At 40.1% G+C, this 16586-nt stretch overlaps 1 protein-coding gene across 4 annotated transcripts in view; it reads right to left on the bottom strand.

Moving 5' to 3' along the window:
* Positions 1-16586, bottom strand: part of INPP4B (inositol polyphosphate-4-phosphatase type II B) — a 622734-nt gene that overhangs the window by 53612 nt on the left and 552536 nt on the right. For all 4 annotated transcript variants that reach the window (XM_075860411.1, XM_075860409.1, XM_075860408.1 and 1 more), the window contains 2 exons: positions 6983-7155; positions 5581-5704 (listed from right to left, as the gene is read on the bottom strand). In XM_075860411.1, coding sequence (XP_075716526.1) covers positions 5581-5704; positions 6983-7155 — 297 coding nt within the window. The remainder of the gene's footprint in view (positions 1-5580; positions 5705-6982; positions 7156-16586) is intronic.

Raw genomic sequence — 16586 nt, 5'->3', positions numbered from 1 at the left:
GTTGTGAGAAATGAGTGTGTGACCTCCCTCCCCCCTAAAGTGTGCTGTGTTTGGGAGGAGGAGGAGGGGGGCTGACTGGGTGCAGTCTGCAGGGCTGATGAGACAAAGGGATTTCAATATGCACTGCTGAGATATATATATATCAGTAATGTCTACAAACCTAAATACATTTCTTCTCTTTTGCGCAAGCGCTGTTGGTTATAAAAGTTACGATATTTATGTGTTATGATGTGATCAGATTTCATGTGTTTTGATGTTAATTCAGATGTATTAAACTACAGATACTGTGAGACACGGGGGTTTGAAAATGTATGTGCCCCCACCGTTCCCTATTTTTATATACTGTTTATTGGTTTGCAGTAATTAATGTGATCAGAGATAATATTTTCTGTTTTATTGAATAACTAACTACAATTGTTCTATTTTTGATTTCATATAGAAATTATGTCATTGTAAAGATCAAATGTATTTTGTCAGGAAAAAGTCATTTTTGTTTCAGGCTGTTGTACATTACAGGGGGTTAAATTAGTGTTATGTTGAGATGTAGTTTTGAACTCTGCTACATCACTCTCGCAGAGTCCACAAAGGGGGGAAGGGTGAAGGAACTGATCAGGTACAATTTTGGTTTATGTGTAAGAGACCATCCCCCTCCAGCAAAGTTACACAGGAGGCGAGGTGACATCACTCACACGAGTCTTTATGGATTTAGATGAGGGAGAAGGCAAAACAAAACTTGTCTGGACATTTGTCCACTGCAAGACATTTGAGATTAATCTGTGCGCTTCTTCTCCCTGAGCAGGTTACTTTACACCGCTGTACTACATTGAACCCAGCTACCTTACTGCCTTTGGAGCAAGGGGGAGAAGACGTAGGTAAAGTATGGTCACAATTTTTGCCTGATACTGATGAACATGATTGTATGGCCCTTATGGCCCAGGAAACAGTGGGGTTCGCACATGTAAAAGATACCCCACTCCAAAACCCAGACCTAATACTCTTTGTGGATGGTTCAAGGTATTTTGTAGAAGGATCTTTTCTTACAGGATATGCAGTAACCACCGAAGATGTAGTCCTAGAAGCAGCCTCCTTACCAGCGTCCCGCTCAGCACAAGAAGCGGAGCTTAAGGCCCTGGCAGCAGCATGCCAACATGCAGAAGGAAAGACAGCAAATATATACACTGACTCTCGATATGCTTTTGGGATTGCACACGATTATGGCCCCATATGGAGGGCAAGACAATTTTTGACCTCTGCAGGTACACCTGTAAAGAATGCAGACTTTGTAAAATACTTGATGGAGACCCTGATGTTACCCACAGAAGTAGCAGTAGTAAACATTAAAAGCTCACACCAAGGTGAGTTCACCAGAGACAAAAGGAAATGCTTTGGCAGACGAAGCAGCAAAAGCAAGCAGCACAGAAGCTACCCGTGTTAGCAGCCGTATGTCAGATAAAAGATCCAGAGGAAACAAGACCAGCTGTAAGCCCGGAACTACTGCAAAAACTTCAAGGACAAGCAACAAAAGAAGAAAAAGACAAGTGGACGGCCCAAGGAGCAACGCTACGAAAAGATGGCCTCTGGCAATGCCAGAATAAACTGTGCCTGCCTAAGACAATGTTCCCAATGATGGCCGAAATAACACATGGAGCGACTCACCAATCAAAAACGGCAATGATGGACTTGGTAAACAAGGTGTGGTATGCCCCAGGGTTTAGTGTGATGGCCAGCAGTTTTACACAAGGATGCATGATCTGTGCAACACATAATATTGGAAGAACTGTAAAAGTACCACAGAAGCACACACCCAGACCTATATATCCGTTCCAGAGACTGCAGATAGACTATATTCAACTACCCAAAGTTGGTACCTAGGAGTATGTGCTTGTTTGTATTGATCTCTTTTCAGGATGGCCAGAAGCTTTTCCAGTAACCAAAGCTACAGCCGTAGCCCCAGCAAAGAAACTGATCAACGAGGTGGTGTGCAGATATGGAGTTCCAGAGATGATCGAGAGAGACAGAGGAACTCATTTTACGGGTAAAATCATGAACCATGTGTTGTCAGCTCTAGGCATAAGTCAAGCCCTACATACACCATACCATCCACAAAGCAGTGGGAAGGTTGAGAGACTAAATGGGACTCTCAAATTGAAAATCCAAAAAGCAATGGTAGAAAACGGGAAACCATGGACCGAGTGTCTACCATTAGCCTTGTTCTCAGTAAGATACACGCCCACAAAAAGAACAGGTCTCAGCCCATATGAGATCTTATTTGGGTCGGCTCCCAGATTAGGATGTTATTTTCCACAGGTGCTCCAAATGCAGTATGGTAGACTAACAGATTATGTATCAACGCTTGACAAACAATTGACCAAGGTGCATGCACAAGTCTTTGCTTCCATTCCAGGTCCTGATTCAGTTGAAGGGACGTATAAGCTAGAACCAGGAGATTGGGTCATTGTCAAAAGACACGTGAGGAAGAGCCTTGAGCCACGGTTTGATGGTCCTTTTCAAGTTTTGCTCGTTACAAGCACCTCAGTGAAGCTCGAAGGAAAGGCAAGCTGGATTCACGCCAGTCATTGTAAAAAGGTTCTTCAGCCAGAAGAATGAAGATCTTTGCGGTTGTTGCGGCGGTTGTTGCGTGTGCTCTTATACAAAAAGGCAGAACTGCTACTCCTGTACACGTAATCAGTACAGAATCACTGGAACAGTTCAGGACAGGGTGGGCGAATGCCACAGTGGATAGAAAGCAGGGTAACTACACCTGTAAGGCCAATGCCCCGTGTTATACTACAAATGTGACTACAACCGAAGGGACTTGGAAAAAAGGACCACATGGAGGGACTGTGTACCTTCACATAGACAAAACAGCCAACATTAGCATACAAGAAGAGACGCCGGGGCTGTGGTTTTGTTGTTATGAACCAGATTTACAGTATCGACAGAAATATACAACCAGTAAAAATAGAAACGAAATGATAAATAAGACTTATGAAAGATGCAACAAGGAGAGGCTCAACTCTACGATTGTAATAAAAGAAACTGATGGGATGATATTATGTATGAATAATAGCCAAATAAGAAATAGAAGATATTTTGTATTCTTGATAACAATTTTAAGAGATAGTTTTAAGCCACATATAACAGTACAAAGTCTGGAAAGAATCCCACACACTTGTAAGAGCGCTGTAACCCAACAGCAGAAAAAGAATGTACACTTCAATATTTCCTTCCCTGAATCCCCCAGCTGTCATAGACAAAAAAGAGAATGGTATGACCCGCTATTAGGAGGGGTAGGAACGGGATTAGGAGTATTGAATGGTATACAGTTAGAAACAGTTCGGCGGATCGAAGGGAACTGGAAGGGAGAATGCACCCTGGCGAAAGCGATCATGCCTTTTCATATACTCTCTGAGACCCAAGAGACCACCTCTCAAAATAGTCACATATTTACAAGGGAAAAAAGAGATCTGAAAGGAAGTTTTGACCCCCATGTGTATGTAGATGCTATAGGAGTCCCAAGGGGGGTCCCAGATTAATTCAAGGCCCGGGATCAGGTAGCAGCTGGATTTGAATCATTAATCCCTATGATCACAGCTAACAAAAATGTAGATTGGATAAATTATATCTATTACAACCAGCAACGGTTTGTTAACTATACTAGGGACGCTTTACAAGGTCTAGCTGACCAGTTAGGACCCACATCTACTATGACTTTCCAGAACCGTATGGCCCTTGATATGATACTAGCAGAAAAAGGAGGCGTTTGTGCCATGATAGGTACTACCTGTTGTACTTTTATTCCAGATAACACAGGACCAAACGGCAAAGTAACCATGGCAATCAAACAGATTGTTTCTTTATCCGAGGAATTAAAACGAAATTCAGGTTTCACAGACCCATGGGATCAGTATTTCTCATGGTTAACCGGATGGCAGAAAATTCTGGCCCAAATTGGGATTGTAATCTTAATTTTTCTAGTGCTTTTCGCAGTTATTGCTTGTTGTGTATTACCATGTATGAAGAAATTAATGACTAAAACTATAACTGAAGTAACTCCCACTTTTATGTTTTCTTCAGAAATTGAAGGACTTTTACCAACTCCATCCATGAAAACAACCACCCTTTATCGAGACTATTGTTCTGAAGATGAATAGATAGTGTAGGGTGTGCACCGACTCTTTAAGTCCAGCTACAAAGGGGGGTCTCCTAATAGGGGAGGCTCGTCTCAAACTGGTGAAAAAATCCTTTTACTCCCCTTTCCCAGAGCACGGACACACTTAGGTTAAGAAATGAAGAAAATAATGATAAAAGGGGGGACTGTGAAGGATGGAGTGGACAGAAGTTAATGTTTATAATAATTTTCTTTCTTTAATAAAATATAGACTATAGAGTTGTGTACATAATTGTGATGAAGCAATAGTAATAGGATTAGATAAGTATACGTGGCAAGATGGCCCCTGAACAGGGACTACGCACTAATAAAATAACAAGTCACTTCCTGGTATGAACAAACTATGAACTATGAAGACATATCTAAAGGACCAGATAAGGGTGAACCTATCCAAGGATGACACAAAGTAACAAGAGGCTTACAGTGATACGTGCTTTTATAAAAGTGTGATAACATGTACCCACCCCCAGGAGAAAGGGGATATAGAACAAATGTGTGTAATAAATCAGTGACGCCTCTCCTGATGCTGAGTGAGGAACTTTATACCAGACTTTGTGTGGTGTGATTCCTTTCGTACGAACTCAGCGTATTATCCCTGCCGGTTGAGACTGATTAGTACCCGAACAATAATATGAAATCCCTGTAAGGAGCAGTATAGTAAAATATAGTATTAATGCAAATGTATAATTTTAGGGCAAAAGGAGTAGTGGATTTGAGCTAAAATAGGGAACATCAATTCATAAGAGGAACACACACAGTTATGTATTTAGTAAAGCTATCGAAGGATAATTAGGAAAAAGCTTAAAGAATTTAGATTTTTGTCTTCTAGGCATGGAACGGTAGGTAGGAGCATACAAAACATTCTTTTTTTTTTCAAAATTGGTCTCCCACAGTTTTCTGGCAAAACCTTCAGACTCCCAGAAGTCTACATAGATGTACACGGCTTCCACACACTCACTGAACTATTAAAGCGGTTGTCCAGTTTAGAAAATCCTTTTTTCATTTACCCTATTAGGGAGGTAATAGAGGGGGCATGTTCAGGAGCCCCCATCTCTTGGCCAGAGTGGAGAGCCAAAGAGCATCTCTGCTTTATCGACACAAGTAAATGGAAATCTGCCAAGACATTACTAATCAATGCCAAAACAAACAATTGTGGGATAGATCTATATCTAGAACCTGAGGCTTTCGAATGTTAAGTCATCTTGCAAATTATCAACAATTATTTCAGCAAGTATACAAATTATACACATATGCAAACAAATACAAGGTTTCTGTCTACGTGAATGCAGAGATGGCAATGGTCCAACAAATATATAATCCACAGCTGTTCTGAATGAATAGTGCCCTTTTCCTTGGGCAGCTAGTGTTACTGGAAATCGTGGGTGAGTATACATGGTAGTAATACTTACTATATGTACTCAGTAGACCTTCATATTGCACTAGTAACCCCACAGTGTGAAGTTGTTGCAGAAAGCTCCGATTGTGTAAACTTGAATGCAGCCGAATTATAAATCCACAAATCAATCCGGAAAGCTGAAACATAAAAAAGAGAATCAGATGTTGGCATGAGAGAGCATGTTCAATGTGAGCTTCTTGTTGCCCCTTTAGTCCTTCTATATTACGGGCCTGCACTAGCATCTAAAGCCACCGATATATATATTGGTTGGAATGTGGTTAACCGTATTGTTCTATATATCCTTGTGATCTTACATGATGAAAAAAACCTTAGTATCACACTTCTATCATGACCACTAAAGTATAACCTGAAGCCTTAACTTCTTCATTACTAAAATGGGGAAGAGCTGCTCATATCATTCACAAAAATCTATGTCAATGTTTCAGAACTGAAGACATATGACAAAAAACAGTGATCATGATGGTAGACATACCTCCTGTCAGTAATCCCATAAAAATGAACTATACACAGTCTAACCCCAACCTGAATTGGTTTCTTGCAGTGAACAGATTACATTGAACTGCACTATAAATGTAGATAACAAAGAATGCAGGTTTAAAGTGTAGCTAAATGTTTAACAAACTGATGACGTCATAGTGACATGTCAGAAGTTTGGATTGGTGGGGGTCAGAGCATGGAAACCCCCTACCAATTGCTAGAATGAAGCAGCTGAAGCACTCGTGTGAGCCCTCAGTCGCTTCGTGTCTATTTGGCTTTTTCCGGAAAGCCGATATATCGGCGTACGGGCTCATAGACTTTCTATTGAGTCCCTACACAGATACATTCATTTCCAGAAAAAGCCGAACAGACACGAAGCGGCTGAGCGTTCACACGAGCTCTTCAGATGCTTTGTTCTAGTGATTGGTGGTGGTCTCAGTGCTCGGACCCCCACCAATCCAAACTTCTGATCTGTCACTATGACATGTCAGAAGTTTGTTAAACGTTTAGCTACACTTTAAGACCTGTTTATGCTGGCCAATTATATACATTTACACTAAAAATGGTGTAACAAAAAAAAATAAAAAAATCAGCTTATCCTACAATAAACAAGACCTCACATGGCTACATTAATAAAAATAAATTAAAAAAAGGTTATATCCCAAAAATTATATAAATGGCCAATCATACATTATTCATGTCAAGTATTTTTTTTCCTTTTCTGTTAGAAATGCAGATATGACATAGCAGAGACTGTACAAATACTTTATGTGACCTGCTAACCCCTTGGAATAATAGGAATCTACCCCTCAGTATAGTATAATAAAATTGCTACACTAATTTCTTGATTTTTCTGCTTCGGAGCCTAATGAATGGGAGTCTGTACACACTGCCAGTATTCTCGAGTGTGAACTTACTGCTTGGCTGAAAACCACGTCTCTTCTGAAGGTGAGGCGCAAGCATTGGGGCAAACCACATGCCAGTTCTTGAAGAACAACAAAAGTCATTGATGTCTTTGCCTTATCCACTACTTCAGCTACACAGTCTTTTAGTGTAATTATCAGAGGGTAGAGCTGTTCATGCCAGTCTTCTGCATGATAGAAAAAAGGAGAGTGATCAAAGTAAACAGAAAGAGAACATCATGAAACGAGGCACTCTTCTGCCATGCTGAGAAAACACTGAATACATAAAAATATTATGCAAACTTGCATTTAAAAGATAGACATCACATCAGATGAATTCGTTAGATGCCGCAACCAGTTACTGACAGTCACGCTTACCATTGAATATTAAGAGAATTATAGAATACCAGCTGTTCACCAAGTTTCATTTCCAATTGCAAAGCAGTGAATATCAGATGTGGACCAAGAATGAAGAATAACACAATTACAATCATTTGTGCACTTTCTATAGTCTTGTAGGTTAAATCGGCATCAAACACATAAGGGGATATTTACTAAGCGTGACTGTTCACATCAGCGTTGAGGGGTTCCGTCGGAGGTTTCCGTCGGGAGAACCCCTCAACGGAAAGGCAAACGGAAACTTTACAGTCGACTGCGCTATTGATTCTGTCAAAAAACTGAAACCTGACGGAACGGTGACACACGGAAACCATTAGCAATGTTTCCGTCACCATTTATATCAATGGTGATGCAAACGGAAGCTAAGGTTTCAGTTTGCCTTTCCGTTGAGGGGTTCTCCCGATGGAAACCTCAGACGGAACCCCTCAACGGAAAGCCAACGCTGATGTGAACAGGATTGTAGGGAGGCGTGGATGAGGCTGGTTGTAGATCTCTGTTTTTTTTAATTGATTTATTCAAGGCATGTTTGTCTGTATATATTAATCTATTTATATATGTATATCCTTGGATTTTTGGCTTAATCTTTAGCATTCAATAAAGTCTAACACTTTAGCATTCAATAAAGTCTACGTTCACCTTTAAACATAATTTACAGTTTATATTTAGATATAATCTACATGCAATGTTGGAACATTTTGCAAGTACTGAAGTTCAATTTGAGTCACATCTTGATTATAGACCATTTCTATTCACACCGGGTTTCCGTTGAGATCTGACCTCAGATCTTACAGTAGCCCATGCTTGTTAAAGTGTCTCTGGAGCACCTGCCCATTGCTAAGCTAATATGTAACAGATTGTAACAGATTTAAAGGAGCAACCTCAGACTTTTTAATGCAGAGCAGGATGACAATATAATGAAAATGAATATCTGTACACAATCGCTAAAGGGGTTGTCTCATCAGGACAAGCCCTATTTAAATTGAATCTGGCCTGGTCTGGCTTCAGAAACCAGCTGTGGTGGGCAGCTACATAGAAAATTTAGTATTAGATAGTATAGTTCAATGAATGGCCAAAATTATAATAACTGGCCTGGCTAGGTCCACTCTGGCTCATAGAGTTGGGTACCGAACACGGGGTCCCCCACTATGATGTCCACATTCCCTAATGGTGCACATGAAAATGCTACCTTTATGGGACAGACTTTTTAAACAAAAAATACTCACTATTACTTATCTAGTTGTAACTTGCAAATGAAGGTTTATCTATTAGGCACTGAATAGGATGTACAGTATATATGCCTTTTCTGTATAATTTGATACTCCTAGTTGAAATTCGGATAGAAATCAAATTTCTAAAGGCAATTCAACCAATGCGGAAAGAAAACATCTAACACCTCTTGCACACAACCGAGTTCGGCCAGTGAAAACGGTCGGTGCGTCGACCAGATTTCCCGGCTCGACCGCGTTACAAGCGAATGGGACTCCTGCCATCATAGACATTTATGATGCTAGGAGTCTCTGACTCCCCACAGAACTGCTGTTTCGTACTGTATAATTTTGTTCCGTACAAAAGCGCAGTTCCGCAGGAATGAAGACTCCTAGCATCATAAATGTCTATGAGTCCAGTTCACCTGTACTGTGGTCGGGCCGGGAAATTCAGCCGAAACTCGGACCGTTTTTCACGGCCCGATCTTGGTCTTGTGCAAGAGGTGTAAGACAGTATAAGGGTATGTTCACATGCCGAGTCAAAAACGTCTCAAAATACGGAGCTGTTTTCAAGAGAAAACAGCTCCTGATTTTCAGAAGTTTTTTGAGCAACTCGCGTTTTTCACGGCCGTTTTTGGAGCTGTTTTCAATAGAGTCTATGGAAAAATGGCTCCAAAAACATCCCAAGAAGTGTCCTGCACTTCTTTTGACGAGCCGTTATTTTATGCGCCGTCTTTTGACAGCGACGCGTAAAATAAAGGCTCGTGGGAATAGAACATCGTAAAACCCATTGCAGGCAATGGGCAGATGTTTGCCGACGTATTGGAGCCGTCTTTTCAGGCGTAATTCGAGGCGTAAAACGCCTCCATTACGTCTGAAAAGAGGTCGTGTGAACATACCCTTATACTCATTCCATGTCTTAACCATGGAGAGTAGACTGGAAAACCAACAAATAATAGGCCTAATTTAGACCTACAAGGATCTTTAACATCTCTTCTGTTATTTAAGTCTTTCAAATCTCTTCTGTTTTTTTTAAGTCCCTGAGGATTGCTCCAACTTTTTCTAAAAAATTAAGAAGGCATGGCAATTAAAACATTACGAATCTCTTATTCATAGCGTAAATACATTTCAGCACATCTTGTACTACTTGTACTGATTTTCCATTTTCAAAATTCCAAAAACAAAAACACCACATCTCAAGAAATGTTTAAAAACACATAATTTTTGGAATGTAATCAATATTCTAATAAATTATGAATACAGTTTTGTGTATAGTTTTTCAATAGTTTGTAATTCTACCTTACAAATTCCTAATGGTAAAGAATGTTTTCGCCTCCAAGCTCCTCTTGAACAGCTATCATAGGTAGATGAGACTCCCTGCCAGATCTTCCCTATGAGTTTTTCAAAGTCCACATATAAACACTAAATAACTACATAAAAATATTCCTGCTTCAATGTTGGGGTTCAGCAGCCATCTTTTCCCCCCTCTAGTGCTGCGGAGTAAGTTTTGCTGGTGTATATCAATGTGCGCAACTAACACTTAGGTGTCACCAATTCCCTGTGGCATCTGTTGCTAAGCAACGACTTGAACATTTTCAGGCCATGCTTACCAAATCACTCCCTAATTAACAATTTCACGGAGAAGCTCTGTTTTTAATGGAGTTTGCTGTAATATGTTATGTAACTGACATGTTTACTCAGAAGCTTGACACATTTTATAAACCAGAATAGTAAAAGACTGTCATGTACAGACACTCAAAATTTTTATACCCACCATTTTATGATAAAATTGCATGCCGTGACCTCACTATTACCTAAAGGCCTTAATAAAAAAAACAAAAAAAACAGCTTCACTTGGATGACAGTTTATTGCTAAAGCTTAAAGGGACAAATTCTGATCTACGCTCTTCAGGCAGAAGATAAACTCAGTAAATTGGTTTCTAAATAATATGATAAAATCCCAACAGATGCAATTAAGTGACCAAAACCTGTGAGCCCTGGTTTTGCTGCAATTATTTTTCTGGAAGGGAGAGGAGCATCTCTCTGCTCTAATCCTTGCTACAAAGTGCAAGTTTCTTCCTTCGATCAGACACAAGATCCCAGACTGTGGGCTTTGCTCTATAAAAACTTTTAATAGGATTTTTTTTTTTACTTTACAGCTGAAATGTCACTGCTTGCTAAAGGTTGCTGCAAATAAGAAAAAGATGTAAAGCACATATGCATATAAGGTTAGAGGCACAGCACCAATAATGGGAAGAACATGCAGGTAAAATCCGTTGACAAATAGTAACGGCTGCATTTAAGTCATTTTCATGCTTTTTTTTAATATATTTTTTTTGTACAGTGGATAAATGCGACAATAAATTCGATTTATCTCCCATTCACTGGTTTTGTCGAGCAGGAACGTGTTTTTGTTAAACCACATCATATTTTATCTCTGACATTGTGTTGGTATTTTTGCCCCTTGACTCAGTAGTAAAAAATGCAACCAATTTTATTTTTTTTTTACAATTGGTACTGCAATGCAGATTTCAGCAGTAACTGCTCAAAACAAACAAAAAAAAAAAACACCCTACAATAAACAACCTCACTATTATTGCATCAGAACATGCAACTTTTGCAGCCGGTTATCTGCTATATGGTGTGAACAAGTCCTTACAAAATTGCAGGGGGGTTATTTATCCCCTAACCGAATAAATAATTACGTAAGGCCGGATTCACACGAGCGTGTTCAGTCCGTGATATACGGTCCGCAGGTCGGCCGCATTTCCCGGACTGAGCACACTGCAGGGAGATGGGCTTCTAGCATCATCGTTATCTGCAGATGGGACTCTGTTCATGGGTTCCATGGAACCTTTCCGTCAAGGAAACCCATAAATGAAATCCAAACTGAAACGAACGGAAACCATAGGCTGCCGTTTGCATCACCATTGATTTCAATGGTGACAGATCCGGAGCAAATGGTTTCCGTTTGTCACCGTTGTGCAAGGGTTCCGTCATTTTGACAGAATGAATAGTGCAGTCGACTATGGTATTGATTCTGTCAAAACGACGGAACCCTTAAACAACCGTGACAAATGGAAACCATTTGCACCGGATCCGTCACCATTAAAATCAATGGTGATACAAACGGAAACCTATGGTTTCCTTTTGTTTCAGATTGGATTCCGTTCACGGGTTCCCCTGACGGAAAGGTCAGATGGATCCCATAAACGGAGTCCCAACGCAACGAACGAAGCCTTACTTTTATGCTATACCCCTTTAAACTTCAGTAAAGACCATGCTTTTACGACTGTTCCTTTTTAACATGAGTATAAAATGTATCACTGCAATACTGTGCTATTATATAAAGCATCAATAGGTGGCACTGGCTTACAAGTCACATACTTTACTGCTTTTTCTATTCTTATCAAGCTCTTTTTCCGCATTTGGATGCATTGAAGTGAAGTCACTGATAAAGGGATTATGAAAATAAAAGCTGTGTATCCTGTCCTTAATAATGATCTAACATGCTGGTATCTCCCAGAAATAATTAGGTCTATATATACCACTGGGTTTATGGACTTATTCGTGACATGGAACAGTAAAGTAATAAAAATATAGGAACAGTAGCTACGGTATGTATAAGTATGATGTCATTCCTCTCTGCTGCTTAGAGTACAGTATTTGCAGAAACTTTGTCAGCCACTGAATGAAAGAGATCCTGGATCTATTTATCCCCCCCCCCCCTGACCTTGACCAAAACCACTTGTGGCTCTCCACACTCCGCTGCATGTAATTTACTTGTCATCAGAAAGGAACCATGAAGATATATTGTTGTCATATATTCTTCTTAACAAAAGAAATGCTGTATACACATCCTTCTGACACAGAGACCTTGTGGTTTAATATATATAGAGAATCATAATCAGTCAAAATATTATCAAATAATAAGCCATTGGTGTAAACCTACAGTGAATCTTTGCACAGTCGAGCAGGGGGCATTTTTTTTTACAATGTTATAAAAACACACGCTGTAAAAGACCTTATATTATGGTCATTGTAGGTCACTTTGATCAGGACTAAGAGGCCTTTTACACGGGCAGATTTCCTGCCCGATAACGTGCACTGATCGACGATAACATGTCATGTTAGCTCCTTTTACATGGAGCAATGATCCTCAGTATGGGGGACGAACGATTGTTAATATGATCGTTCCCAGGGTCGGCCTTGGATTGTGTGACCTGTGCGAGTACACAGGGCGCTGCAGCCGCTCCTCATGTAGGGGGTGCCGCTGGGCACGTCATTTGTGCTCTATGTCCTCTACTCCTCGTTACACACATGGAGGAAACAGGAGCAGAAGCATCAAGATGAGAGAAGGACACTCCACCCATAGCCCGTCCCTGCAAGAAACCTGTGAGCCTTTCAGCAAGGAGAGATGGTAAGTGTCTATGTGTGACTATATGTATCTGTGTATATGTGTCTGTGTACATACGTCTCTGTCTGTGTATGTGTGTATATGTTCCAGTATGTGTCTGTTATGTGTGCCTATGTGCCTGTGTGTCTACATATGTGTCTGTATGTGTATATTTTTCTCTGTGTGTGTCTGTGTGTAGATATATATATATATATATATATATATATATATATGTGTGTGTGCGTGTGTGTGCCTGTATGGGTATAGTTATGAGAGTGTGATATCTGTGGTATTACATAGGTTTGAAGGCAACACCTACTACATTATCTGTACTCAGAGATGTATCACTGTGTGTTATCTGCGCTGTTACATAGGACTGCATGTAACATCTACTACATTATCTATACTAGGAGAGTTATTACTGCGTGTTATCTGTGGTGTTACATACTACTATATTATCTGTACTTTGAATATGTGTGCCTGTGTGGGTATATATGGGTCTGTGTGTGTGTGTGTGTGTATATATATATATATATATATATATATATATATGTCTCTGTGTATGTATATATAAGTGACTAGTGTGTATGTATGTATATACAAGTGCCTCGTGTGTGTGTGTGTGTGTGTGTGTGTGTGTGTGTATATATATATATATATATATATATGTACCCATTTGTATGTGTATATATGTTTGCCTGTATGTCTGAATATGTGCCTTTATGTATGTACAGTGTATATGTACCAGTATTTGTGTGTCTATATATGTGGTTAATTTTGGATTTGTGAATCGCAGCAATAGAGAGTCCTGCACAGGTTGCCATCCAACCTGAGGCCGGCCCTGATCGTTCAGTCCCAATACGGTTTGCATCTTGTCGGCAGCACATTCCCTGCTTACACAGTGAGATGGGCTGCTGACAAACAATAATTTTTTGGGCTGCATAAAAGATGTGATCAGCCAACAAACAAGCGTTGACTCGTTTGTTGGCTGATTGAGGCCACGTTTATTCAGGACAATGATTGGGAATGAGCATTCGTATGAGTACTCGTCCGGCCGAACATCTCCCCATGTAAAAGAGCCCTAAATCCTGCTGTTAGCTTTGGACATTCATATCTATTAACCACAACGAAAACAATGCGGTTGTATTATTCTTTTATAAGTGTCTTGGTCCTTGAGAGATATGATCATGAACATTGTAACTTTGCTTGTGGAGTACAACCGCTGGCATTACAGCAATGGTAAATTTAAAGGCCATGTCCAACTTAGAAAACCATTTTTCAGTTAATCAAATCAAATGACTCTATATAAAAATGTCAGTCACATGGTAAATACATTGCATTACTTATCATTTATTGATCTAATTTACAGCCTGTATTAGGAATCACACATGCATTTTGATGCCGTTTTTGATTCAAAGCCAGGAGAAAATCCAGAAAGAAGGAAAGCTATAAATGAGACTGATATGTCTCTCCTCTTTTGCATCCACTCCTGTGTTTGGCTGAAAAAAATGCCACAATAACAGCATGTGCAATTCCAGCATGCAGCCTCGTTCACTACAGATTTGGTTAGTATTTTGCATCAGTATTTTGAAGGCAAAATCAGGAGTGGATCCTAAACACAGGTAAAATGTAATGAAAAGATATATTCTTCTCTTCTTGGCATCCACTCCTGATTTTGGCTTTAAAATACTGCATTTACATTCGGCATGCTTCATAGTTGAAGTCTCCCAGTATCCCCTGCTGGTTCAGTGTCTTCACAGAACTTGCTCTGATGATTTACATTGTGGGAAGTAAAGTCTTTACACCATCCACTGTCCAGCACTGTTCCACTCCATTATCTGACAATAAATGAGTTGACTGTTTCCAATAACATCCAGCAGAAAAGTAAATGCATCTCTAGCTATAATACATACTTTTACTAGCTGGGCGTTCTGATGAGAAGTATCATCCACTTCTCTTCAGAACGCCCAGCTTCTGGCAGTGCAGATCTGTGACGTCACTCACAGGTCCTGCATCATGTCGGACACATCGGCACCAGAGGCTTCAGTTGATTCTGCAGCAGCATCGGCGTTAGCAGGTAAGTCGATGTAGCTACTTACCTGCAAACGCCGATGCTGCTGCAGAATCATCTGTAGCCTCTGGTGCCGATGTCTCCCCGCTCGTCTGACACGATGCAGGACCTGTGAGTGACGACACAGCGTGATCTCTCGAGAACACGCTGTGTCTGCACTGCCAGAAGCTGGGCGTTCTGAAGAGAAGTGAATGATACTTCTCATCAGAACGCCCAGCTAGTAAAAGTATTAAAAACGCCCCGATGTACGCACATAATACACGCCCACTTGGACTTTTACTTTTAAACACACCCACTTGGACTTTTGCAAGCCTCATTTGCATAACTACAAAAATGGTCATAACTTGGCCAAAAATGCTCGTTTTTTAAAAATAAAAACGTTACTGTAATCTACATTGCAGCGCCTATCTGCTGCAATAGCAGATAGGGGCTGCAAAATCTGGTGACAGAGCCTCTTTAATATATCAGTTGATTTACTGAATTGGCTGAATGTAGATATGGTCCAAGCTAAATTAAACAAAATAAAGGTACACAGGGCCCCAGGAACAGATGGGTTGCACCCTAGAGTTCTTAAGGAGTTTTGTTCAGTTATTTCAGTCCCCCTCTTCATAATATTTAGAGATTCTCTAGTGACTCGTATAGTGCCAAGGGACTGGTGCAGGGCAAATGTGGTGCTTATTTTCAAAAAGGGCTCTAGGTCATCCCCGGGTAATTATAGACCAGTAAGCTTGACATCCATTGTGGGGAAAATGTTTGAGGGGCTATTGAGGGACTATATACATGATTATGTGACAATAAATAGTATTATAAGTGACAGCCAGCACGGTTTTACTAAGGGCAGAAGCTGTCAAACCAACCTGATTTGTTTTTATGAAGAGGTGAGCAGAAGCCTAGACAGATGGGCCGCTGTGGATATAGTGCTTTTGGACTTTGCAAAGGCATTTGACACTGTCCCTCATAGATGTCTAATGGGTAAATAAAGGACTATAGGTTTAGAAAGTATCGTTTGTAATTGGATTGAGAATTGGCTCAAGGAACGTATCCAAAGAGTTGTGGTAAATGATTCCTACTCTGAATGGTCCCCGGTAATAAGTGGTGTACCCCAGGGTTCAGTGCTGGGACCACTATTATTCAACTTATATATTAATGATATAGAGGATGGGATTAATAGCACTATTTCTATATTTGCAGATGACACCAAGCTGTGTAGTAATGTTCAGTCTATGGAAGATGTTCGTGAATTGCAAGTGGATTTAAACAAACTGAGTGTTTGGACGTCCACTTGACAAATGAGGTTTACAGTAGATAAATGTAAAGTTATGCATCTGGGTACCAACAACCTGAGCACAATGATAGAATATTCCGTTCTGTTAATTATTTATATTTACTGCCTGAAGATAGAACGATTAAAATATTAGTTTATTTGAATTATTTGATAAAATGAGCTATCCTAGCCCTAAGTACAATATAACAGGCTCAGATGAGGTAGTCAGTAATGAGGAGAGGTGTACTGATGTGATAGTGTAGTGTAATTCCAGACACCAAGCA

The sequence above is a fragment of the Rhinoderma darwinii genome, chromosome 1 (assembly GCF_050947455.1).
Source record: "Rhinoderma darwinii isolate aRhiDar2 chromosome 1, aRhiDar2.hap1, whole genome shotgun sequence".
Taxonomy (NCBI): Eukaryota; Metazoa; Chordata; class Amphibia; order Anura; family Rhinodermatidae; genus Rhinoderma; species Rhinoderma darwinii.
The sequence above is the reverse complement of the archived record's forward strand: the minus strand, read 5'-3'. Positions and strand labels throughout refer to the sequence as shown.